This window comes from Salvelinus alpinus, chromosome 3, assembly GCF_045679555.1.
Source record: "Salvelinus alpinus chromosome 3, SLU_Salpinus.1, whole genome shotgun sequence".
Taxonomy (NCBI): Eukaryota; Metazoa; Chordata; class Actinopteri; order Salmoniformes; family Salmonidae; genus Salvelinus; species Salvelinus alpinus.
The window spans coordinates 30274178-30299782 of record NC_092088.1 but is presented as its reverse complement, the minus strand read 5'-3'; the positions used below and the strand labels follow the sequence as shown (position 1 = coordinate 30299782).

The 25605-nt window shown below is 39.8% G+C and overlaps 3 protein-coding genes across 6 annotated transcripts in view; 2 read left to right on the top strand and 1 right to left on the bottom strand.

Annotated features, from left to right (window-relative positions):
• The first annotated feature begins 1217 nt into the window (after nucleotides 1–1217).
• Nucleotides 1218–7864, top strand: LOC139570542 (mitochondrial amidoxime-reducing component 1-like). The gene is made up of 2 exons (XM_071392490.1): nucleotides 1218–1568; nucleotides 6717–7864. Exons 1-2 carry the CDS (start codon nucleotides 1315–1317, stop codon nucleotides 7453–7455), a joined length of 993 nt encoding a protein of 330 aa, XP_071248591.1. The 5' UTR covers nucleotides 1218–1314; the 3' UTR covers nucleotides 7456–7864.
• taco1 (translational activator of mitochondrially encoded cytochrome c oxidase I) lies at nucleotides 5864–11890 on the bottom strand. 4 transcript variants are annotated; one of them, XM_071392491.1, is made up of 6 exons: nucleotides 11799–11890; nucleotides 11061–11359; nucleotides 10826–10935; nucleotides 9462–9595; nucleotides 9130–9292; nucleotides 5864–8787 (listed from the first exon to the last, which is right to left on the bottom strand). In XM_071392491.1, exons 2-6 carry the CDS (start codon nucleotides 11353–11355, stop codon nucleotides 8578–8580), a joined length of 912 nt encoding a protein of 303 aa, XP_071248592.1. In that variant the 5' UTR covers nucleotides 11356–11359; nucleotides 11799–11890; the 3' UTR covers nucleotides 5864–8577. The 4 variants fall into 4 exon arrangements, with proteins under 4 accessions (XP_071248592.1, XP_071248593.1, XP_071248594.1 ...); XM_071392492.1 differs by having other exon boundaries at nucleotides 11654–11875; XM_071392493.1 differs by lacking the exon at nucleotides 11799–11890 and adding an exon at nucleotides 11588–11605.
• A 779-nt stretch (nucleotides 11891–12669) lies between these two features.
• The window catches only part of pth3r (parathyroid hormone 3 receptor), an 80553-nt gene continuing 67617 nt past the window's right edge, over nucleotides 12670–25605 (top strand). The window contains exon 1 of the mRNA XM_071392489.1: nucleotides 12670–13342. Within this exon, the coding sequence (XP_071248590.1) occupies nucleotides 13280–13342 (63 nt within the window). The 5' untranslated portion in view covers nucleotides 12670–13279. The remainder of the gene's footprint in view (nucleotides 13343–25605) is intronic.

Here is a 25605-nt window from a genome sequence, read left to right as displayed (position 1 = left end):
TCTCTATGGCTCAGAGGTGCCTGCAATTAAAGGGACAATTAACTAAAATGTGCAATTAAAGGGACAGTTAACAAAAAGATATTAGAAAAATGTTAGCCCTGTTCTACAATGAGATAATATCAGTCAGCTAACATGGCCTTTATTGGTTTACAGTCACATCTAACAACACAAATAATTGTTTTCTAATTTATTTATTTATATTATTTATTATTCAGTTAATAATTTTTGTTGACTGTAAATACTTATTATGCATGCTTTTGGTGTTATAGCAATGTTTATGTTTATGTACACTTTCAATGAGGGACATTAATTTTGAAAGCAAAACACACACGCACGCACGCACACACACACACACACACACACACACACACACACACACACACACACACACACACACACACACACACACACACACACACACACACACACACACACACACACACACACACACATACAGAGGATGACAGTGGCCAGTGACCATAGCACTGGCTATGGTCACTGGCCACTGGCCACTGTCATCCTCTGTATGTGTGTGTGTGTGTGTGTGTGTGTGTGTGTGTGTGTGTGTGTGTGTGTGTGTGTGTGTGTGTGTGTGTGTGTGTGTGTGTGTGTGCGTGCGTGCGTGCGTGTGTGTTTTGCTTTCAAAATTAATGTCCCTCATTGAAAGTGAAGCAAACAAATAAAAGTACTTCTGTGTCATTTTCCAACAATGCAGAGTTAAAGACAAAGATACAAAAATATAAAATAAAAATTGTGTCACAAGAAATAAATAGACAGTGAATTATAAGTGAAATAATCTGTCTGTAAACAATTGTTGGAAAAATGACTTGTGTCATGCACAAAGTAGATGTCCTAACCGACTTGCCAAAACTATAGTTTGTTAACAAGAAATTTGTGGAGTGGTTGAAAAACGAGTTTTTAATGACTCCAATCTAAGTGTATGTAAACTTCACGACTTCAAATAGCTCCAACCAGTTATCAAGTCAGACATTTCAGAGTTTCCTAGTTCCAACTAGCGCATGAACACAGCATTAATGCTGCGTTCAAAACAACTAGGTTCTCGGGTTGGAATTCCTTGTTGGATGACTATTCACATCGATTTTTCCCAGCTGGAGCTCTTTTTTTCCCCCGAGTTCCCAGTTGTTTTGAAGCACTGAAGTAAAAAGTCTGAGATTTCCGATTTCCAAGTTTCCGAGTTGTTTTGAACGCGGTAATAAAAGCCGTTCTCCGACGTCATCACAGACCAGCCCCCTTTACTGAGGTGTTATTTTTGCCAAGTTCAATGTATATCTGTTGCGCCTTCTAAACGCAAAGATGAACTTAGTAGAGGTGTTGAGAAATGCGTTTACATTTATATATACGAAAGCGCAGCTCTGGGCTGTAGGTGGTGGTATTACTGTTGTCGCACTTGGACTTGGATATAAGTTTTTACTAAGGCCGAATAAACTTAACCGTGTGGGAGTTGTGTCACAGCTACTCATTCACCCACTGAAGTCGGGTAGAGCTGTGTCCGTGGCCCTTGCAGAATGTCAACCGATCGGTTTGAAGTACGGTGAACTTCGAGATAGGTTAGTAACATTTTATTCGGACTTTTTCCTAATATATTATTGCAATACGTTTTTTTTACAAGTCGCTAATACACTGCTTGTACTGGTCCCAAACGTTACATAAGCCATGTCAACAGCAACTGTATTTTATGTTGTCATCATCCTTTCTCACATTTATTGATCGAAGTAATTGCATGTTGCCTAACCCTAACAACAACAATAACAAATAGTATGTTTATCAATTATTCAAGTGAATCACTTAAGTAAAAGGTCAGAACATGCCATGGAAATGTTGTGGTGGTCATTCTGATGAGGTACCATTCAACAATGTACAGATCCAGTCAAATATATTGGCACCTTGCACTTTTTAAACAAAGGTTAAATTAAAAAAAGGCCTGTTATGTCATCGGACAAAAGAGGGGAGGGAGGAGCGCCCTTCTCAAATCAAACAGTAATCTGTGCCATTTTGTCAACAAGGCTGCATCACTTTTCCATGTGAAAACACATAAATCTACTCATTACTCTACCTGCTCCTACTTCACATTGTTTATAGCTCACTTTGCCATGGGTTTTGAACGGGGCACCTGGCTCACTCCCGGGAGGCAGCCCGGTTCCAAAAGGAATGGAATCAATGTTCACCCATTGCAAAACCTGCCTACATGGTCCACCGGGTGACAGTAATTGAAACCCCAACATGTAGTTCCATAGTTTTTCATTTAAATGTTTCAAGGAGAAATTGTATGTATTTAAGTATTTGTTGTTGTTGTAGGGACAGTAACATTAATACTTAAAAAAAATTATACTTTAAATAGTTTTTAATTTAAAAAATATATTTTTATGTTTAGCTCCCATAATATAATTTAAGAGTATGCATTATGGTGTCTGTAATATAATACATGTGGCAAAAACAAATGTAGACATTAATAAATGCATTTCTTTAGCTTCCCCAAAACTTTTTTACAATGGTGGGGGAGTGCCAAAATGGAGGCGCGGTGGCTTCAAAACAGCGTTCCGTACGTAATCTAGTGTATAAATCAATGTGAAGAGTGCATTGATGCAGCTACAGGGAACAGTAACTTTTCTCGAAACAGTGCAGAGGTAAAGATGGTTGTAGTCGAGGGCTTTGGCTAGGTAACTGCTGTTGTCTTGAAATGAAACTAAACTGGAGTTTTAATACCGTACTGAGCTCGTGCATAGCAGCGAATTCTTGTATAACATGTGTTTTGTAGAATGTTAAGTCAAATAAAATGTTATTGTTCACATGCGCCGAATACAACAGGTGTAGACTTTACAGTGAAATACTTACGAGCCCATTTCCAACAATGCAGAATTAAAAAGACAAATATTTGCTAAATAAAAAAGGAAATAGTAACACAATAAGGCTATATACAAGGATTACTAGTACCGAGTCAATGTGCAGGGGTACGAGGTAATTGAGGCAATACAGTATTTACATGTGGGTAGGGAGAAAAGTGACTAGCTTTTGTGGACCTTGATCCTTACCCAGTCTCCAACCTTTACCCTTGGTTGTCCCTGGTCATCCGTCAGCTCCCCCTCTGCGACACGGTGTATCTGTATGGAGAGAGCTGCAGATAATTCGGTCAGTTTTTTTTTACATAGTCAGACATTCCTATCTGGTGGACATCAAGAGGGGGCATATGACCTCCCTCTCTTGGCGGCCCAGGCATCACTCGGCCTGTCATTATCTCATGGGGTGAAAGATGTGTCCCTGCACCTGGTGAGGACCTCATGGCCATCAGTGCCAGGGGCAGGGCTTCCACCCACGTCAATTTTGTCCCTGCACAAACCTTAGCTATCTTAGCCTTCAAAGTTTGGTTACAGCGTTCCACAAGTCCCTGCGATTGCGGCTTATACACCGAACCGAATTTGTGTGTAATGCCAAACCTCTCCTCAACCTGTCTCAGGTGTTGATTGGAGAAGTGGGACCCATTGTCGGATCTGATTTGTCGCGGGACCCCATACCTAGGTATGAGTTCCGTTTGTAGCCACTTAATGACAGACTTCGCATCCTCTTTGGCTGTTGGGATTGCTTCTACCCATTTGGAGAATCTGTCTACCATTACTAGCAAATACCTCTTTCCCCCTTTCACTTGCTCTGCTCCCATGTCTGTGTAATCTATGCTGATGTCTTGAAAACAGGCATTGGGTACCGGGTAATGACCCATTGGTGTTTGGTATGGTTTCTTTGGGTTGTAATTTCCACAGATAGTGCAACTGTCACAAAACAGGTCAGTCATTTCCTTCATATATGGATGCCACCATACATAGGAAACTTTTTGTAGTGTTCTCAGTTTTCCTTCATGTGTCAGACCATGGGCTTCTCTGATGAGTTCTGGGCACAGATTCGCTGGTGCCACCAGTCTTCCATCATGGGAACGCCAGAGGTCATCCATCCCTTTTGTGGCTCCCCTCTGTCCCCAAACTGAGTGTTCATATGATCCTGCTGAGAGCTGTAGTTCTTTGATGTGAAAAAGATCCCGATATCAGAAAGTCATTGTTCCCCAGTGGTTCTTCCTGTGTCCTGGGGTTCGGAGTGAGCCGTGACAGCAGTCTTGTCTCCTCAGAAAAAATAAATGGGTTGCTTGTTGATCGTCCTCCAGGGGAACCCAAATTCCCAGTGTCCATAGAGTAGAGAACTCCAGGGGGCTCCAGATCCACAACATCGATTGTTCCCTCCATCAGGCGTACTGCCACTTCCCCCTTCACCACTCCCCCTCTCACAGTTAGTACAGGGGCCTGCACAGTAGCTGGTGGTAAGGCTGAGGGAGGCGAGTAAGGTGGGGGTCTGTACTCTTCTGGCAGGTTTGGATAGAGGCGTTGGTTGGGTGATTGTCCTTTGTCTGGATAGGCTGGTGGGGTGGTAGGGTCCCCTCCTTCTTTTATGTCAGTGACTACTGCCATTACTTCCGCTTTTTTAGTCATTTGGTATCTTCGGATCTCCTCGATAGCCCAAGTGCCTATTTTCAACTCAGCCTCTGCTCTCTCTCTCTGCTTAGTTCCTTCCTTTCTGAATACATACTGTTTATTCAACTCTACTTCGCTGTTTCTTGCACTTTGCTTTCCCTCTCTTAGCTCTCCTTCCATGGTATTTAACTGGCACCCTGTGGGTGTTGTTCCTGCCCCAGCCAAATATCCTCCTTGTACCCATTTCAATTTTAACCCTTCCCACACTTTCTTACATTCTTTCCATTGTATTTTTCCCCCTGCTCTTTCCTGCAACCGCTGATCTAAATACTCGTTAAATTTCAGTTTTGGAGTTTGTGAAGCTGCCATGGCTTTCGGCTTTTATTTTGACTATCTGAATATACTTAGCCCGTCACTGCCTTGAGACAGCGATGTATTCTTGGAGAAACAATTACTCGTACTCTGTCTTATCTCAGAGCTCCTCCGTCGTATACCCAGAGTTAGATGAGACATGCAACCCAATTAAACCCTTGTGAAATGCTGTGTACAGTTAAAACCTCACCGGTCACAGCCGGTCTGTTGGTTTACTATTCAATCAACAATATGCCTCATTCGTATACCACGCGTACTCAGGTAGCAACTCTACAACACATTTAACCAGTCATGAGCAAAGTTATGGTATGTAAATCACCTGGTACTAGTATCAACCGAACTATTGGTCATATTCAAACACTAGATCTATTCCTCATTCGGACACTACCGATATCTCTGAATAGTATCTCTGCACTTTAAAACTAGATCTATTCCTCATTCGGACACTACCGACATCTATGAATAGTATCTCTGCACTTTAAAACTAGATCTATTCCTCATTCGGACACTACCGACATCTATGAATAGTATCTCTGCACTTTAAAACTAGATCTATTCCTCATTCGGACACTACCGACATCTATGAATAGTATCTCAAACAAACATTCAATCAAGTCTGTAACATTACACTTTTCAACATTCAATAGAATTTCCACAATTCCTTTACTTCACTGCTTGGTAGAAATTTAGTAATAAATTTACACAAAATTCATACTCACACTCGGTACTACTGATCTTAAATTTGGTATTGAACTATTCGACAATATGCAAAGTTCGTTTTAACAGGTTTTGCTTACCTTTTTAGTGGTCGACCTGAGATCAGTTCCCCGAGTTGAGCAGAGTTTTGTCCTCCCCCGAATTGGCTCGTCTGTCTCCTTGAGCCGTCCTTTCACCAATTCGCTCCCGCACTCTCACGTTTTATGGGTTTTAAGAAACCATCCTCTGCTACCAAAGTTCTGTTGATAAAAGGTGAGGTGTTCAGGTGAGCGAGTCGGTCAAGGATCGGTTCAGACGAGGAGTTGAAGTTTAACAATCAGCAGTTTATTCAGAGTAAAAGTATTTGGTACAGCGTATACGGGCTCTGTTCTTAGAACTCTGAGGGAGTCAGAAAAGAGAGCCCCTAAAACAGGTAGTATACATGTTTTATACAATACAAAAAGTAGGTTGATTCTAGGAGTCCTGGTCTTGGGATTGGTCCTGGTCCGGGCGTAGTCCCCGCTTATTGGCCCAAGGTTGTTGTTGCCATGTTCCTGAATATCCCTTGCTTAATGTCTGTTTTGATTTGCGAAACAGCTTGCATGTACACAATGTTGATAAGCTTAGGATCCCTAGAAGCTCTATTAGGTATTAATGCGGTGTGTGTGGTTCTCTGTGTTTGAGTGTGAATGTGCGTGGGTGGGGTGTGTGTGTCTGTGTGTCTTCCAGGCATCAGCAGATATGTCATCACAAGATGAAGTCCCTTAGACCTCTGCGGTTTGACTCAGTTCCTGTTTTCTTTGGCTGTATGTGGAAACATTAGCATGGCTTGCCAGAAGCTGGTTATGCAACTGCAAACATTACTTGTAATATAATGTTCATTTGCTTTGCCTATTGGGTATTACAAGCTAATGCATGGATATAAAGGCCTATCTTGGCTTCAAGCTTATATTAGCATAAAAGTTTTTCTTACACTAGGCAATCAGGATATATAATAAACAGAGTAGCAGTGTATTTGACGTGTGTTTTGTGTGTGAGCTTATGTAGTGTGCTGGACTGTCCGTGTATGTGTGTGAGTCTGAGTGTGCATAGAAAAGAAAGTCCCCTATTGACTGAGGCTACAGAAGCGAGGTGATAATGGCTGGCCCCCTCTCCCCCCTTTGTGTTTTAATGCAGGCACTGGCTGGTGATCACTGAGGATGGCCACATGGTGACGGGGAGGCAAGAGCCTCGCCTGGTGCTGGTGGCGTTGACCAGTGACGGGGGACAGATGTGTCTGAATGGACCCGACGTGGAGCAGCTGAGGTTCCCCGTTCTGCAGCCTGACAATCCCATCATCAACTGCAGGGTGTTTAGCAGCGATATCCAAGGCAGGGACTGTGGCGACGAAGTGTCTAACTGGCTCACCAGCTACCTGGCTGCTGGAAAAACCTTTCGCTTGGTGCACTTTGAGCCCCACATGAAGCCCAGGAGGCCAGCAGAGATGGAGTCTCTCTATCCTCAGACGGAAAAAATGGCATACCCTGATTGTGGTCCGATCATGTTGCTGTCTGAAGCCTCTGTGAAGGATCTAAACAGCAGGCTGGAGAATGACGTCACAGTTGCACGCTTTCGACCAAATATCATTGTTAGCAGTTGCGAAGCCTTTGATGAGGATTCTTGGGAAGACATCCAGATTGGCGATGTGCGGATGCACCGCGTGATGGCGTGCGGAAGGTGCATCTTCACCACGGTCGACCCTGAAACAGGAGTCATCAGTAGGAAACAGCCACTGGAGACGCTAAAAAACTACAGACTGTGTGATGAAGCTGAGAAGCACATCTATAAGACATCGCCACTGTTTGGACAGATGTACACCGTCAGCAAGACTGGGATCCTGCAGGTTGGAGATGTGGTGTACAAGATAAGCCACTGAGATGGATGGAGGACTTAGCCAGAGTTCCAGTCTGTTTGTGTTATCATGACAATTCCTTGTCATGTTTGGCTTGACAAGGACATCAATGGAGTGTGAAAAAGCACAAACATATCTGGGAGCAGGCTTTGTAAAGGTCAGACCGTTTCCTGTCACAAAATAAAGTAAAGGTTAAAATAAGCAATTTTTTGCCAGATCAGATATGTTGATTATATTAAATGTTACTAATAGAAATATGAAATCAATTCAGCACCCTTTATGATTGAGAACATTATAGGTAGGTTTTATGTTCTATATTGTATGAGCACAAAGACTTGTAACATTTATCATGAGTCTGATGAAGGCCATTGAATGGCAAAACGTCACAATTTGTAATATTTAGAAAAATAAAGTACCACGTTTTTAATCGCGAGCGAGTTGCGCCTTTTCCTTCCTGATGAAATGTTTATCATGGAAAACAATAAACCAAACTGACATTGTTGATCTTTATGCATTTTGTTTAGGAATAGTTTCCCCATCATATTTGTTCCAAGAAAGGCTGAAATGATTACGTGTTGATGATTTACTATATCAACAGTGCTGAAACAAACAGTATTAGATAATGCATGTTTGATAACTTCACATTCATGCAGTGACATTGTAGCCAAGTCCTTCCAGAGTTCTGAGCAGTTTACACAGAAATTAAATAGTTTTATTTGGACATGATAGTTGTTTTTACATTCATATCCAAGATATCCTTTAAGCAGGTACACAAGAGGTTTCCTGACACAAACTCCTTTTACCTCACAGACTCAGTCTGGCTAGTCACAATCGGGACGATTCAGAGTTGAAATAAGCACCTGCAACTCAGACTTGGGAGACTTGGGTGAAAATTTGAGTTAAACACAAAGATCTCAAGTCTGAATCCTGTCCAACTTCTCTTGCTCCCGAGTTTCCAGATAAATGCATTTTTCTTAGCACTGACAATGTCTTCTTAAAATAACTGCAACCATGACTTTTGTACAGTCCATAGATGAGCAGATCTGGTGTTAAGATTTGTCTGCTCAATTCAAATTTCCAAACGTGCAATATATCCTAACGTGAAATGTCCATAATATGTAATATGACAATAGTACATAATGACTGTCAGTCATGGGCCTGGATGTTGTCCCAGACCCGCACCACGTCTAGGCAGTCGCTCAGGGCTTCTATCAGAGATAAGGCTGCCTCCAGCTGGGCTTGTGGAAGCTGCGTGGGTTTGTGGGACACAAACTCCAGGCTAGCGGACACAGTGCGCACCCCCAGTTCTTCCAGCGAGGTCCGCACCTTCTTCAGCTCTGTCATGTCACACACAAACTGACAGAGAGAGAAAGTAATGTATTGATGCTGGATAGGACACTAGTTCAAGGGTGTACAACTCAGACCCTCGAGGTCAGGTTTGAATTTGTCCCTGGCACAATATTTCCTTGTTCAACTCATGTTATACATTGATGTGAAAACCCCTGGGTTGTGTTCATTAGGGTGTTATAAAATGGTTTGCAATGGAAAAATCATCCAGGTAGACCCTATTTCAATCATTTTTTTCATGTTTGGTGCCTAATGAACACAGCCCTGGTTTTTCCATAGTCCAGAAGGTCTGCAGCCCTCGAGGGCCAAATCAGTGCACTCCTGCATGTATTGACCCTAACCACGTCTCACCTGTAGGAGGGACTTATCATCCTCATCCTCTGTTTCTTGGACGTCCTCGGCCCCCGCCTCGATGGCCAGTTCCAGAGCTCGCTCGGACGACACACCCTGCCCCTGCGCCACCACCACCCCCTTCCTGCTGAAGTTATGACGCACCCCGTCGCACAGCGCTGCCCTGTGGACAAACACAGAAAAATAAACAATGGATCAGTAAACATACAGACTCTGGCTCTCTGACATAATGCAATTACTCACAACATAATGAAAACTATCTAAACTGAACATAAGAAACACTTAAAACATTTACCATCACAAACCCCCCCCCCCCCCCCCCCCAATCTGACCCGTGTTTGTTGAGCAGATGTTTGAGTTCCTGGTGACTTCGGGTGTTGTTGTCAGTTAGCATATCGATGAGCAGCATGCAGCCACCAGGCCCCCTGGCTTCATATGTGTGCTGGGTTCCTGCCTTGGACTTTTCCTGAGAAGAGGACAAAAGCAGAGGTGTGGACTCGAGTCTGACTCGATTTCACAAATGTTTCATGAGCTGAAATAAATAAATTAAAAATCACTGAAATGTTCCATATGCACAAAAGCTTATTTGTCTCAAATTTTGTGCACAAATTTGTTTACATCCCTGTTAGTGAGCATTTCTCCTTTGCAAAGATAATTCATCCACCTGACAGGTGTGGCATATCAAGAAGTGATCGTTACACAGGTGGACATTGTGCTGGGGACAATTAAAGGCTACTCTAAAATGTGCAGTTTTGTCACACAACACAATGCCACAGATGTCTCAAGTTGAGGTAGCATGCAATTGGCATGCTGACTGCAGGAATGTTCACAAGAGCTGTTGCAAGAAAATTGAATGTTTATTTCTCTACCATAAGCTGCCTCCAACGTCAATTTAGAGAATTTGGCAGTACGTTCAACTGGCCTCAACCGCAGACCACGTGTAACCATGCCAGCCCAGAACCTCCACATCCAACTTCATCACCTGTGGGATCGTCTGAGACCAGCCACCCGGACAGCTAATGAAACTGTGGATTTGTACAACTGAAGAATTTCTGCACAAACTGTAAGAAATCTTTAGACACACCAGGGTCTTGACCTGACTGCAGTTTGGCGTCTTAACCGTCTTCAGTGGGCAAATGCTCACCTTTGATGGCCACTGGCACGTTGGAGAAGTGTGCTCTTCACGGATGAATCCCGAGATCTCAACGACGTCAGCGTGTATGTTGTCGTGTGGGCAAGCGGTTTGCTGATGTGAACAGAGTCCCCCATGGTGGAGGTGGGGTAGTTCCCGCCAATATCCAGCAACTTCGCACAACCATTGAAGAGGAGTGGGACAACATTCCACTGGCCACAATCAACAGCCTGATCAACTCGATGCGAAGGAAATGTCGCGCTGCTTGAGGCAAATGGTGGTCACACCAGATACTGACTGGTTTTCTGTCCACGCCCCTACTTTTTTTTTTTTTTAAGTATCTGTGACCAAAAGATGCATATCTTTATTCCCATTCATGTGAAATCCATAGATTAGGCCCTAATGAATTTATTTAAATTGACCGATTTCCTTATATTAACGCAGTAAAATCTTTGAAATTGTTGCATTTATATTTTTGTTCAGTGTAATTGTATCATAATGCATTATATCCGAGTGTTATAAGTGTTACAAAAACATTTCACTTTGATCAGTCAGTCAACTTACCGCTCCCTTGATGGCAGCTTCTATGGACGCTTTGGGCATGTTCTTGCCTCGGCATTGCTCCACTACATTCGCCAATGCTAGATTGAATTCTGGATTACTAGATCTCCCTTCTGTAGAAAACAGAATTAACAAGCAAATCACAGGAATGGTTGATGCAGCACCAGTCAAAGCATTCCTCATAATGCTCACATGTAGTGCATTGAATTGGAGCAAACAAGTTGTCAGTCACACTTACCTTTGACTGCAATTCTTATCATCATCCCAAACTTCATGAACATTCGACTCCGGGCTGCATCTTTGGGTCCTTTTATATTTTTCACCTTTGACCACTTATTATGACCAGCACACAAGTTAGGGCACAGATGTAGTGTTCTTACAGGATGGGTTGTCCAAAGAGGGTAGCGACATGTCACCGTCAGGTCTGTGCGGGCTGGACGAATCCTTGCACCCATGTAATTGTTGGTGGTCAAGTAGGCAAGTCGACGTAAACACAGAGGCATGAAACCCCTCAACACCACTCGCCATCCCATTGCTCTGAGTCAGAAAAGGAAAATGTAAGGGCATTGCATTGACAAACAGTATTATATGTTTGGTATACATGCGAGAACCAGAAGAAACACGTGGACGTATGTGCAAATGTAAAAATGGCTTATGACAGTTGCCTCGCTTTTATGTAAAACAAAAAAAAACGACATTTGATAAGCTTAGCTAGCTAGCTAACGTTACTACTTGCTGCTAAGACCACATAAAAAAAGTACCTACATTTTATAAGCTTAGCTAGCTAACGTTACTATTGCTGCTAAGAAGACCACGTAAAAAAGTACCTACATTTGATAAGCTTAGCTAGCTGACGTTACTACTTGCTGCTAAGAAGACCACATAACAGTAGGTCTGCTATCTTACTAGCTATAATGCCTGTTCCTAATGGAAAACGTATGAATTATTGAATGTATCACATTTTCCGTAAACGTACACTTTATAAAGAGTAAGTGTTGGTGTCCTTTGAGGTCAAATTGACGCTTCCGGGTTGTCTAGTGACGAAAGTAGCGGACCTTTCAAAATAAAAGTCCGCAATTTAAAGATTTACTGTTACCACAAGAGGGCGACAGACAATATTTCCAACAGTAAATGTTATCGTCAGCATTTGTATAGACATTATTTAAAGTGTGTCTTTTGGTTGTAAAAAAACCAAGCCAACATTTCTTATAGCCTCTCAAAATGTCTTCGTGATACAATTGGAGGTAAAGTAATGCACGTTGTTTTGTTATAATCATGTTAAAGCCAGTTTCTAAGATTTCATTTCCATTAAATACATATATTTTGAATGATATAAAAAAAACAAGGACCATTTTCTTTGTTAATGTTTTTGTTGTAGAGGACTTTATAAGCTAATTATTTGTATGACTTCAAATCTTTTTTAGAGTTAATACATTGTTCTCATTGAATGACATTATTGTTTTAAGCATGTGAAAATGTAATGGGATGCATTTGCTCCATGGTGTATGTTTTTTGTGTGTGCCCCCCGTCTTTGATGGACTATGGCATTTCTGATGATATACATTCTAAAAGATAATTATGGCCTATTGAACAGAGCATTTTTAGAGAAGGAGAAAAAAATAGATACTGCGAGAATAGAGAATAAACCTGAGATACTGAGTCACCTGGAGAGGCAGATAGGGAGAGTAGTCTACACAGCAGAAAAGGAGGTGTGGAGGGTGAGAGAAACACAGAGAGAGATTCATGATGGGGATTGTTGGCTGCACCAGGCAGCAAAGAGTTAACTGAGGTGGAACGCCAAGAGGACAGCCCATTCCCACAGTCAACAATGGAAGGAGCTGCAGTAGATGAGCAGCTCTCCTACTCTTCCCTCCTCCCCTTACTAACTAACATCATGCTCACACAAAGGAACATGGTAGAGGTACTCATCCCTGAGATACATGAGGAATTCCATACCTAGTCACTGGGACCTGACCTTACCAATGCTCATTGTTCACAAGAGAAGCACTACATACAGAAGATTGAAAAAAGAGACGAGAGCGCGCATTGGAAGACTACCAGTGGTTATAGAGAATCCTTTACTTAACTTCCACAACTGATTCTATTGTCACTCTCAGCTGTGCGGGAGAAGCTGGACGTGTTGATTGAATAACTTCCCATCCAACAATGCCATGGTTCATGGGGTGCCATTCATGAGAAGTATTATCAGGATCACCTCCTACCTAAGCGTTTAGCCTCTTGTGAAACAAAGTTACGACATCATCATCACTGTCAGTGAGACGTGTGCAGGCACCAAGGTAATAGGAGCGGCAATGGGACACAGCCTCGAGGACCACCACTCTACATGTTTCGGGGGACGTTTCCCTTCTCTGCACCCTAGAGAGGATAAGGAGTTGTGAGCAGGAGGTGTCTTGGTGATTAAAAGTTTTGGTTCAGGTTGAAGGTCAAAAGGAAGTCATGGTGTCCGTGGGGAGAATCAGAATTGTTCTCTGCTGCGTATTGATGAATGTCAGTGCAGTGGTAAGTATCCTATCCATGTAACTGCTTAATCATTTGTATTGATTAATTTAATTGATTGATCCATTCATTCATTCATGTATTAGCAATTTTTAAGAAAGCATTCAATGTATTTCGGTAACCCTTTATAATATGAGTAAGACGTTATAAATGCTTTATATATTACCACATGCTCACATTATCAAATGCTTATAAATGTTTCCAAGTAATGAAATACATATTTATTAATAGTAAGTTTATTAGGCCTAATTTGGTTTTCTCTTGTAAGACACTGATCATGTGTGATTTTAACTGATTATCTACAACACACATGAGATGGAGATAGAATTATGTTGGATATGCTTTTACAAATATTCAGATAGCTGCCACTGTATAATTGAGAAGTAGCTCATTGTTGAAACAATGTAGTCAGTGATCATACTGTATTATGCAATAGGCTACACGTTGCTGCTGTTCCACTTTTGACAAATTTCTTATGAAAGGACTTTTCAAGTTTTCACCCTACCTCTTCCATTCACAACTATGACAGAAAATATCATGCATATTTCACACCATGTTTGAATGCCATAAAATGGTAAGTAGCTACATTGCATTTCATGACCTGTGTGGCTCAGTTGGTAGAGCATGGTGCTTGCAACGCCAGGGTTGTGGGTTTGATTCCCACGGCAGACCAGTATGAAAATTTACGCTCTGGATAAGAGCGTCTGCTAAATGACTAAAATGTAAATGACCAAATTTAAATTACATACAAAATAATAAGTGCATTAATTTTGATGTGTAATACTGTTGCTGAGGCAATTAATCTTCTGAGTATGTCATATGTTCTGGGAAGCCAGTCATCAATAAGACAAAATCAATAACTCACATAATTTATGTGGATTGCTATTAAAATAAATAGTCAATTGAGTAGTTATCCATGCAAACATGAATAGTCAATTGACTTACTAGTTAGTTATCCATGCAAACAGAGTGCTGCAGCTCTTTTATGTGCTAAGCCTAAACACAGATTTGTAGTGAAGTGTGTATTTTCACACAGATGACCGTAAGGAAAGGTGTGTGTATGGCAAATAACTTTTCATAATCAGACCAAAAATCCCTGAAGTGCAGCATTCACTCTTGAGTTTCTACTCTTTACATTGCTAATATTTCTTTATCCAACATGATTTACATGGCTAACTGTGTAAATCGGGGCTTGGAACAGAACTATAAGGATTTTGAATAACAATGAAATGGCTGGATTTCCAGTATCTTACAATTAGCTAAATTGCTACAGTATGTTAGCATTTGGCCACAAGGCTAGTCCATTGCCAATCATTGTTTTAAAGTCACAGTCATGATACATAAACAAGTATAAAATAATGATGCCTGTGCTTATACACAGTGTTCATCTTATATAGTGTCTGTTCTTATACAGTGTTGTCAGAAATTATTCACACCCCTAGAATTTTTCCAAATTATGTTGGGTTACAAAGTGAGATTAAAATGGATTTAATTGTCATTTTTGTCAACGATCAACACACAGTAATCTGTCATTTGAAAGTGGAAGAAAATATATAATATTTTTTAAGCATTTATGGAAAATAAAACACTAATATATCCTGATTAGAAAAGTATTCAACCCCCTGAGTCAATACATGTTAGAATCACCTTTGGCACTGATTACAGCTGTGAGTCTTTTTGGGTAAGTCTCTAAGAGCTTTCCACACCTGGATTGTACAATATTTGGCCATTATTCTTTAAACAATTCTTCAAGCTCTGTCAAGTTGGTTGTTGATCAATGCTAGACAGCTATGTTCACGTCTTGCCATAGATTTTCAAGCTCATTTATGTCAAAACTTTAATTAGGCCACTCAGGAACATTCAATATCGTCTTGGTAAGAAACTCCAGTGTATATTTGGCCTTGTGTTTTAGGTTATTGTCTTGCAGAAAGGTGCATTTATCTCCAAGTGTCTGTTGGAAAGCAGACTGAACCAGGTTTCCCTCTAGGATTTTGCCTGTGCTTAGCTCTAATACATATTTTCTGTACCTCCCTTTTCTCCCCAATTTCGTGATATCCAATTGCGATCCAATTATGATCTTGTCTCATCGCTGCAACTCCCCAACGGGCTCGGGAGATGCGAAGGTTGAGTAATGCGTCACATTATGGGGTATTGTGTGTAGATCAGTAACAGAACATTTCAATTTAATACATTTTATATCCAGGCTGTAACGCAACAAAATGTGGAAAAAGTCAAGGGGTGTGAACTCTTTCTGAAGGCACTGCATAATGCTTATATTATAGTGCCTGTGTTTTTACACAGTGCTTATGTCATAGTGTTTGTGCTTATACTCCCCTGTCGATATTCACATAATAAGAAGGAATTCCCCTAAACCACCCACACCTTGCCGGGAAAAAAACGGTCTTCTCTATTGACCCCCATTATAAAAAATAACAAATTTCTTCTCCTGCAAGGAGAGCCCTGTGGCTTCAGGCTATTCATTGAGGGAGAGTGGGAAAGTACACATAGCTATGTGTGTGTAAAACATATAATCACAAGTAAGACATTCACTACTTGAAGCTGTATAGTCCGTTTGCTTGTGTTGTTGGCCTTGGCTAGATTGCTAATGTTGTGGTCGGTAGCTACCTAGCACTCATTCACGGGGCTAGCGCCGTCATGAAAATGGTTAATCAGGGACAGGGTAGCCCTACAATATTAAGAGTTTCTAAGTAGCGAGAATGCTGGGGAGTTAGCAATGTTGAAAAGTAATCTTTAGACATTGTACTTTTCTTAAATTAATTTGACTAAAACAAGCAGACAACAAGAAAATGGTGTTTGAAAAAGGTCAAGTTTTTTGCTTTGAGCTGATGGAGTAACCAAGGTAACCACAGGTTGTTTTCCCCATGGGAAATGTCTGCTCTCATTGAAGCCACGGAAGTACCGAACGCATTACTGCAGGCATTGTTATTTTATTTTAGGGGGTATATCAGCTTTAATATTGCAGATAGTTTGTAGCTTCCCTCAATGTAATTGTTTGCATAATTTTTAATCCCCATTTATTGTTTTGTAAATATACACTACCATTCAAAAGTTTGGTGTCACTTAGAAATGTCCTTGTTTTTGTCCATTAAAATAACATCAAATTGATCCGAAATACAGTGTAGTTAATGTTGTAAATGACTGTTGTCGCTGGAAACGGCTGATTTCTTTATGGAATATCGACATAGGCGTACAGAGGCCCATTATCAGCAACCATTACTCCTGTGTTCCAATGGCACATTGTGTTTTTTTTTTTTTTTTTTTTTTTTTTTTGGGGGGTGGATCAGCTTAATATTGCGGAAAGAATGTTGTTTCCAATGTAATTGTCTGCATCATTTCCAATCCCCCATATTTTTTTGGGTAAATATATATATCCATTCACGTATGCATACATATACACATATATACATACACATACCTACATAGACATACATACTTTTTTTAAAAGAGTATACCTTTATTATTATTCCCTGCAAACCCTACCACCGATCCCCCAATTGGAGTAAACTGATAAACATTTCTGTTTTTACCTTCAATTTATACATCTTATACACATTTACAGACACAGTCTACTTTATAATATTTCTCTCTTGTTTGTTCTTAGTCCTTCCTCTATTTCTGTTGTCCATCCAGTTTGATTTCCACTTGTAACTGTGCTATTTCACAATAGCTCCGCACCTATACACATTTCACAGATCCCGTATGCCCTACATTGTTTATCTTGTTATTAGTCCCACCCTTCAGCTCCACTCAACCTTTCCCATCTATCTTCCAACATCATCCATTTCGGATTTTTATTTGCCATATATTTTTCAGCTGTGCTGTGATGCTTCACAAAAGATTTGAATCTTCCTATTCTCATAGCTTCCACGGATTGTAAATTAAAAATAAACATTTTTGCTAAAATAATTATTATATTATTGATTGATTGACTATGGCTTTTCAAATCCCCCAGTATTGCTATCTGTAGCGTTAGTTCTACGCAAATGTTGCAATTCTTCAACCATTCCTGGACCTGTGACCAAAAACGAGCTACATGCGGACAATACCAAAATAAATGGTCTAATGACTCTGCCTCCTCACAGCAGAATCTACAGAGCTGAGAAGATTGTATCCCCCATATATATAACATTCTATTAGTTGCAAGAATTTTGTACAATAATTTAAATTGAAAAATTCGAAGTTTTGAATCCGGCGTTGTTTTGCGTATCAATTCATAAACCATGTGCCATGGAATGGGTACATTGAAAATCTCTTCCCAACTATTTTGCAATTTATATGGCACAGCTGTAAGTTTTTTGGGCCTTAAATGAAATTGGTATATGTTTTTATTTATCACACTTTTCTTTAACCATTTATGTTCTTTAATATAAGGCCGACATACAAGTTCCTTACTTTTATCCCCTTCCACCTGCCTCTTCCATTTTTGTGGTAATGCTGCAATTAATTGGTTGTAATTTTGGGTAGAGCAGACATTTCCATATGTCTGTGTTAGCTGCATGTGTGACATTACTCCACCAGTCCTATTTATGATATCATTCACAAAAATTATACCTTTTTTAAACATTTCTTCGATAAATACAGTTTTTTTTATCAATTACTATATTTGAATTTAACCACAAGATTTGTTGTACTATTTGTTCCGTCCTTTCAGGTGGATTAAACTGAAATTGCAACCAACTTTCTAAGGCTTGTTTAAAAAATAAAGATATTTTGGAGATTATTTCCTTTTCAAGCAACCGAAAGTGAGCAGGTGTAATCTGAATAAAGGGAAAAAGGCCCTTCTTGAACATAGGATGAGACATTCGTACCAATCTACTAGAGAACCAGTTTGGATTTAAGTATAACTTTTGTATGACTGATGCCTTTAGTGAGAGGTCTAATGCTTTAATATTTAATAATTTCTGCCCTCCGAATTCATATTCGTTATATAAATAGGCCCTTTTAATTTTATCTGGCTTGCCGTTCCAAATAAAATTGAATATTTTTTGTTCATATAATTTAAAAAGCAGGTCACTAGGTGTAGGCAAAACCATAAGCAAATAGGTAAACTGTGATATGATTAAAGAGTTAATCAGGGTGATTTTCCCACAAATAGACAGGTATTTTCCTTTCCATGGTAGCAAGATCTTATCTATTTTTGCTAACTTTCTATAAAAATTTATTGGAGTGAGATCATTTCTTTCTTTTGGGATTTGTATACCGAGTATGTCCACATCACCGTCAGACCATTTAATTGGTAAACTACATGGCAATGTAAAATGTGTATTTTTTAGTGATCCAATACGTAATATGGTACATTTATCATAATTTGGTTTTAATCCAGAGAGGATAGCAAATGTATCTAGATCCTCTAAGAGGCCGTGGAGAGATTCTAGTTGTGGTTTTAAAAGAAAACATGAATCATCAGCGTACAATGACACCTTAGTTTTTAGGCCCTGGATTTCTAATCCCTTAATATTAATGTTTGATCTAATTTTAACAGCTAACATTTCGATGGCAATAATAAATAGATATGCCGATAGTGGACAACCTTGTTTTACTCCTCTAGATAGTTTAAAACTTTCTGAGATGTAGCCATTATTTACTATTTTACACCTAGGGTTACTATACATAATTTTTACCCATTTTATAAGAGATTCCCAAAAATTGAAATATTCTAGGCATTTATATATAAACTCCAGTCGTACTTTATCAAAAGCCTTTTCAAAATCAGCTATGAAAACCAGGCCTGGTGTCCCCGATATTTCATAGTGTTCTATTGTTTCCAGTACTTGCCTTATATTATCTCCAATGTATCGTCCATGTAAAAAACCTGTCTGATTAGGATGAATAATATCTGACAAAACTTTTTTTATTCTATGCGCCAAGCATTTTGCTAGGATTTTTGCATCACAACACTGAAGTGTAAGAGGTCTCCAATTTTTTAAATGGACTGGATCTTTATATATACCACTTGGGTCCTGTTTCAGTAATAATGATATCACACCTTCTTGTTGCGTGTCTGATAATCTATCATTTATATAGGAGTGGTTAAAACAAGCTAATAGTGGTCCTTTGAGTATATAAAAAAAATGTTTGTATACTTCCACTGGTATGCCATCCAGTCCTGGAGTTTTCCCATCCTTAAAGGCCCCAATTGCATCAAGTAGTTCCTCCTCTGTAATTAGGCCTTCACATGAGTCTTTCTGTACAGATGTTAATTTTACATTATTATTAGGGAAAAAATCCATACAATTAGTTTCAGTTAGTGGAGATGGAGGAGCCTGAAACGAAAATATATTCTTAAAGTACTTTACTTCCTCTTTCAAAATATCATTTGGTGAATCATGCGTGACTCCATCATTTGTAACAAGTTTTAATACGTTTTTTTTGGTAGCATTTCTATATTGAAGATTGAAAAAGAATTTGGTGCATTTTTCCCCATATTCCATCCAGTTAGCTTTATTTTTGTAATATATTACACTGGATCTTTCTTGAATAAGTTCCTCCATTTCTTTTTGTTTTTCCTCTAACTTATTCTGTGCCTCTATGGTACCGTTTTTATTGTTATCTAACTGTACTGTTAGTCCTTCAATTTCCTTTGTTAATATGGACTCTTTTGATCGAAATTGCTTTTGTTTTATAGATGAGTACTGAATTGCATGGCCTCTAAAGGCACACTTAAAAGTGTCCCATACAATATGGGGATCTGCTGTACCTATGTTATGTCTAAAAAAGTCAGTTATAAATTCTTCTGTCCTAGTTCTAAACAATTTATCATCTAGTAGGCTTTGATTAAATTTCCAATATCCTCGCCCACGTGGAAATTCTGTAAGAGTAATATATATGCCAATTATGTGATGGTCCGACCGCATTCTGTCCCCTATCAAACACTTTTTAACTTTTGGTGCCAGAGAGAATGATATAAGAAAGTAGTCAAGGCGACTAGCTTGATTAAGCCTCCGCCATGTATATCTCACTAGGTCAGGGTATTTAAGTCTCCATATATCCACTAATTCCAATATATCCATGACATTCCTGATTTCCTTAAGTGCCTGAGGGTGATAGTTTGTAGTGTGATTTCCTTTCCGGTCCATAGAGGTATTTAAGACCGTATTAAAATCTCCCACTATAATAATAGAGTCTAGTGTTGCTTGTAGAGTTGATACATTCTTATATATATTGTCAAAGAAGCTTGGATCATCATTATTCGGACCGTATAGGTTAATAAGCCATATATGTTTATTGTCCAATAACATATTTAAAATAATCCATCTACCTTGAGGATCTGTTTGGACAAGTTGCACATTTGGATCAAAGTTATTATTAATTAAAACCATCACCCCTTTTGAATTTCTTTGCCCATGGGAGAAATATATTTCGCCCCCCCAGTTCTTTTTCCACAAAACTTCATCTAAAACTGTTGAATGGGTTTCCTGTAAACAGTAGATATTATAATCCTTCTCTTTTAGCCAGGTAAATACTGATCGTCTTTTCTTATTATCTGCTAAGCCATTACAATTGTAACTGGCTATACTTATTTCACCACTTACCATAATGAGACACACCTTTCAATTATTTTTATCAAAATATATGTTTGTAAACGTCCTATTAAAAAGTAACATAATGATTGAGTGTCTATATAGTTGTACCATGACATTTGCATCTCCACTAAGCAAACCTCCAATTGGTCCCCACTATTCCACCCGCCAAAAGCCCCCATCTCGAGTTGGGTTGTCATCCCAATGCCCGGCAGACCACCCCCGACCCCCCGCATCGCACAGCCCCGGACCGACTGGGATCCATCCTTCGAAAAGTGCACACAGCACCATCCACCGAACCGAAGCAGATCCATTGCCAAATGCATTTCCATCGCCCTCACCTCGATTTTTATTACATATTGCTGTGAATCATCCTCTATAGTCCCTAACATCTTTTACTTCTTCCTTCGCAACAGTTGTGGGATACACACATACACCCACACACATTCAGCCCTTACCCCCACACAACCATAAGCTCACCCTCTCAACAATTGCACCATCCCAGAGCCCAACTCAAGATGGGTCATGATTTACAAATGTACTTGCAGTTGCAGCTGCATGAGAAGGCCTGCAAGACCGCGCAAAAAATGAGCATAAATGTAGAGATTTATTTACCATTGTCACATCCTAGATGATGGAGGTCAAATGTACACCTTCTTCCTGAAACACCCACAATACGGTCATCCATTTTGACCATGTTCCCAAGCCTCTCCATGCAGTCCGATTGGTTTCAATGGCACATTGTGTTAGCTTTATCAATTTCTACCATCCTCTTAGTTTATCATTTTAAAAGGGTAATTGATCATTAGCCTAGCTGAAAACTGTTGTCCTGATTATAGAAGCAATAAAACTGGCCTTCTTTAGACTAGTTGAGTATCTGGAGCATCAGCATTTGTGGGTTCGATTACAGGCTCAAAATGGCCAGAAACAAAGTACTTTCTTCTGAAACATTTTGTTTACCTTCATTAGGCAACTTTGTTCCAATATTTCTGTAATTCGCTGATATTTATTCCCATAGTAATTCGTTATGGATCCATAACTAAATAAACATTGTCATTATAATAGAGTATTTTTATCATTATTTTATTAATGAAAGCATAAAGATGCCATTATTAGTTACATTGTTTTAGTTTGAACGTGCAGACTGGCACAAAGAACAGCGGGAACGTTTCCCAAGTCAGCGCCATTATTAGTGCAATGCCCCTTAAATATTTTGGAGATGATTTTGAAATAATTTTGAAATAATGTAAAATGAGCAAGAAAAAGGCCATTCTTGAACATTGGGTGAGACATTGTTACTAATTTGTAAATAAAGCCAGTTTGTTATGTAGAATTATTTATTTCTGTTTTTAGAGGGAGAAAAACCAAAAACCTACAATCATCTCACGGGTGTCCCAGTTGAGGCCAGCATAGGTATTGAACCAGCATCTGTAGCAACACAGCTTGCACTGCTATGCAGTGTCTTAGACCATTGCACCACTCAGGCACTGTACAATGCAACCGGTCAGGAGTGGCCTACAGTACTACAGTAAGAGCAAAATAATCCTAGCAAAATAAAATAATAAAAACCTTAAGAAAACTGTTGTTACACTGAGTAATACTGAAGTTGTGCACAATTATCAGTTTCTATTTAGGTTTGTGTCGCCAATTCAGAGACACAGTAGGACCCAAAAGCATAATCAGTGCTCTAGCTCCCCCTTGCGCTGGTCTGGAGCAATGAAGTGGTGATGCAGGGTACCGTACTCAACCACAAATTACTTCTGAGTCCCATGGCGTTAGTTCGCAACTTTAAAGGAGGAACCACTGCACAGATAAGGGCTTCTCCTTAGTGTGTAGGTCGCTCAGGTGGGTGTCAATGGTTGGGGACTGTTCCATCATGATAGCACAATAAATAAATCAACTATATTTCTAATTTATCTTAAAATGTATATCCCATACCTGCACAAAATTGAAATCTCTCTCTCACAACCCCTGCTCGCAAATACACATGGGCTCTGGGATTTGCAACCTTGTTCCTTTTTCACTCACTTAACTCCACACTTTTCCAAACACAAAAGCACACACGCCACCTTCCATCACAATAAATCCACACACACCCATGTACTGTGCCTTCTATGTCCTCTGTTTGCTGTTTTTTATCTCTACCATGTTGATTGAGTACTTTTGTGTTCCAGTTCCTTATATTTGAAGATGTATTATTTCACAAATGATCCTTTCTTCTAATGCTGTCTTATCAATTTATGAAATACTATACATGGAAAGTCTAATGCTAATTATTTTCCAACACTCCCTATTTAGAATGGTATAGTGTAGTTGGAGTTTATTTCTTTAACAATTGTTTTATTTTAATCTATTCTCCTTGAAGATTGGGCACAGAACTTTGTGCCGTTCTGCAATTTCCTTCTGGAACTGATCATTTGTGCCTATTTTTGTGCCAGCGAGTCTTTTACCCAGGCTTTTAACCATTATTTTATCTTTAAAGAAAGCAAATTTGGCAATGATTGGGCTCTCATACCTCTGTCCTCTCTGTCCGAAACGGTGTACACATCCGAGTTGGATTTTGTCGACAGCTTCGTGTGGGATCTGAAGCACTGTAAGAAAGAATACCTTCACCACACTTTCAGGAACTTGTCCTTCTTTTTCTTGGATACCGGTAAATACCCAATTTTCTCTCATAGATCTAGTCTATATGTCAAGTAAGGCTTCTCTCAGAAAATTGTTCTCCTTTTTAAGTTCATTAACATCCGTTTCAATCTTATTGGCTGTTCCTTTTAGCTCTTTTTTTTCTCCATTGTCGCAGCTTTTTCGTCACTCATCTTGAGGCTCGCTTTCAACTCCTTTATATCTTTACTGACTAAATCAAGTATGCCCAGTTTGTCATTTATCGATTTTAACAGATCCGTTTCCACCCTTACCATTCCCGGTGGTGAAAAGCATAAATCGTCTGTGTCCGTCAAGGAGTCACGTTTTCTTTTGGAGATTGGTTCTCCTTGTTTACTCTCCGTCATGTTTGGGTGTTGCTGTTTTCGTATTATTTGTCGATACATTTCTCTAGCTTAATGATTTGTTTTGTGTTGTTATCCAGATTGAAGGTTATTACCCACGATTATGTGAAGTGCTAATATTTACTCTATCTTACAGATATTGAATGTTATGTTTTTTATCTCGATACGATCTGCACCGCTGTGTTCAGTCCGTCATCTTGGTTAGGTCCTGCTATTGTTAATCCCTGCAGGCATTGTTAAAAGAAAACAGGATCCCACATCATAGTGAATGGAAAAATGTCAATCTTCATTAAAAAAAATTAAAAGACACTCATGGTACCAATAATTGCATGTACTGTATGTCCTTGAACCGATTATATTAAAATCATACACAGAAGAAGTAATGCTAATGGTACCTGCCGTACCCCAGTCGGTCCTCAACTTGAGAGGGAGCAGCACTGAGCTAGCCTGCAAAGTCACTTCCTGGAGTAGCTCAAACTGCGCATGTTATGTCTCCATGAGACGCCATCTTAACCAACTGCATTTGGCTTTCAATGCGCTATATCTTCACATAGGAATGAAAAGTGTCACGGGATCGATGGCTTTGTCCATTCATATATACAGTCATTGGTTTTCTCCCAAAGTGGACGTTCTATCTAATACCGACTGGGGGTATAAACAGTTCTTGTGCTTTTGCACAGTGCTTATGCCATAGTGTCTGTGCTTATCGTAGTGCCTATGTCATTGTGAATAGTCAATATCGCTGTTATGAGTGATCCATCAATTCAACACAACATTTCCTAACAGAACCCATGCAACTGTTCTTAATGAGTCATTGATCTTATTTTCTTGTTTTGACTTGTTAAGACAGCTGGTGTTCCCCCATCACAAAAGCCTTTTAGAGATAGCCATCTATATGCCCAAAGCTCCTGAAGTCTGGCTTACGTCAGAATCATAACCACAAAGCTCTGCAATTACCTCTCATCCCTGACCTCTATCCCCTCCTGTAATTGGTGTCTGTACCACTAATCTATGCTCCATCATCTCTTCATCTCCTGAAGTCGATCAGTGTCGACCTGAGGCAGACATACAGCCAGCTGTACACTGCTCAGCCAACCTGAAAATCACTTGGGTTGGGAAAAAAAACCTAATTAAGAGACAATGTCAAGGAGAGGTCCTGCACTAATTGTTTTTGAAACACATCCTTCCTGTCAGCAAAAATACCACACTGACAATGACAGAAAATGAATGGTCTATATATCGAACAATGCACTGTATACAGTGAGGGGGGAAAGTATTTGATCCCCTGCTGATTTTGTACGTTTGCCCACTGACAAAGAAATGATCAGTCTATAATTTTAATGGTAGGTTTATTTGAACAGTGAGAGACAGAATAACAACCAAAAAATCCAGAAAAACGCATGTCAGAAATGTTATAAATTGATTTGCATTTTAATGGCCGAGCAGGCGCACACAAGCCTAAGATCACGTTGTGCAATGCCAAACGTAGGTTGGAGTGGTGTAAAGCTCGCCGCCATTGGACTCTGGAGCAGTGGAAACGCGTTCTCTGGAGTGATGAATCACGCTTCACCATCTGGCAGTCCGATGGACGAATCTGGGTTTGGCAGATGCCAAGAGAACGCTGCCTGCCCCAATGCATAGTGCCAACTGTAAAGTTTGGTGGAGGAGGAATAATGGTCTGGGGCTGTTTTTCATGGTTCGGGCTAGGCCTCTTAGTTCC

Coding starts and splice junctions, on each gene's coding strand:
- taco1 (XM_071392491.1), bottom strand. CDS start 11,355: ATGGGATGGCGAGTGGTGTTGAGGGGTTTCATGCCTCTGTGTTTACGT. Junction 9,596..10,825: donor AAGCTGCCATCAAGGGAGCG/GTAAGTTGACTG, acceptor TCCTCTTCTCAG/GAAAAGTCCAAGGCAGGAAC. Junction 9,293..9,461: donor CATCTGCTCAACAAACACGG/GTCAGATTGGGG, acceptor GTTTGTCCACAG/GGCAGCGCTGTGCGACGGGG.
- LOC139570542 (XM_071392490.1), top strand. CDS start 1,315: ATGAACTTAGTAGAGGTGTTGAGAAATGCGTTTACATTTATATATACG. Junction 1,569..6,716: donor TACGGTGAACTTCGAGATAG/GTTAGTAACATT, acceptor GTTTTAATGCAG/GCACTGGCTGGTGATCACTG.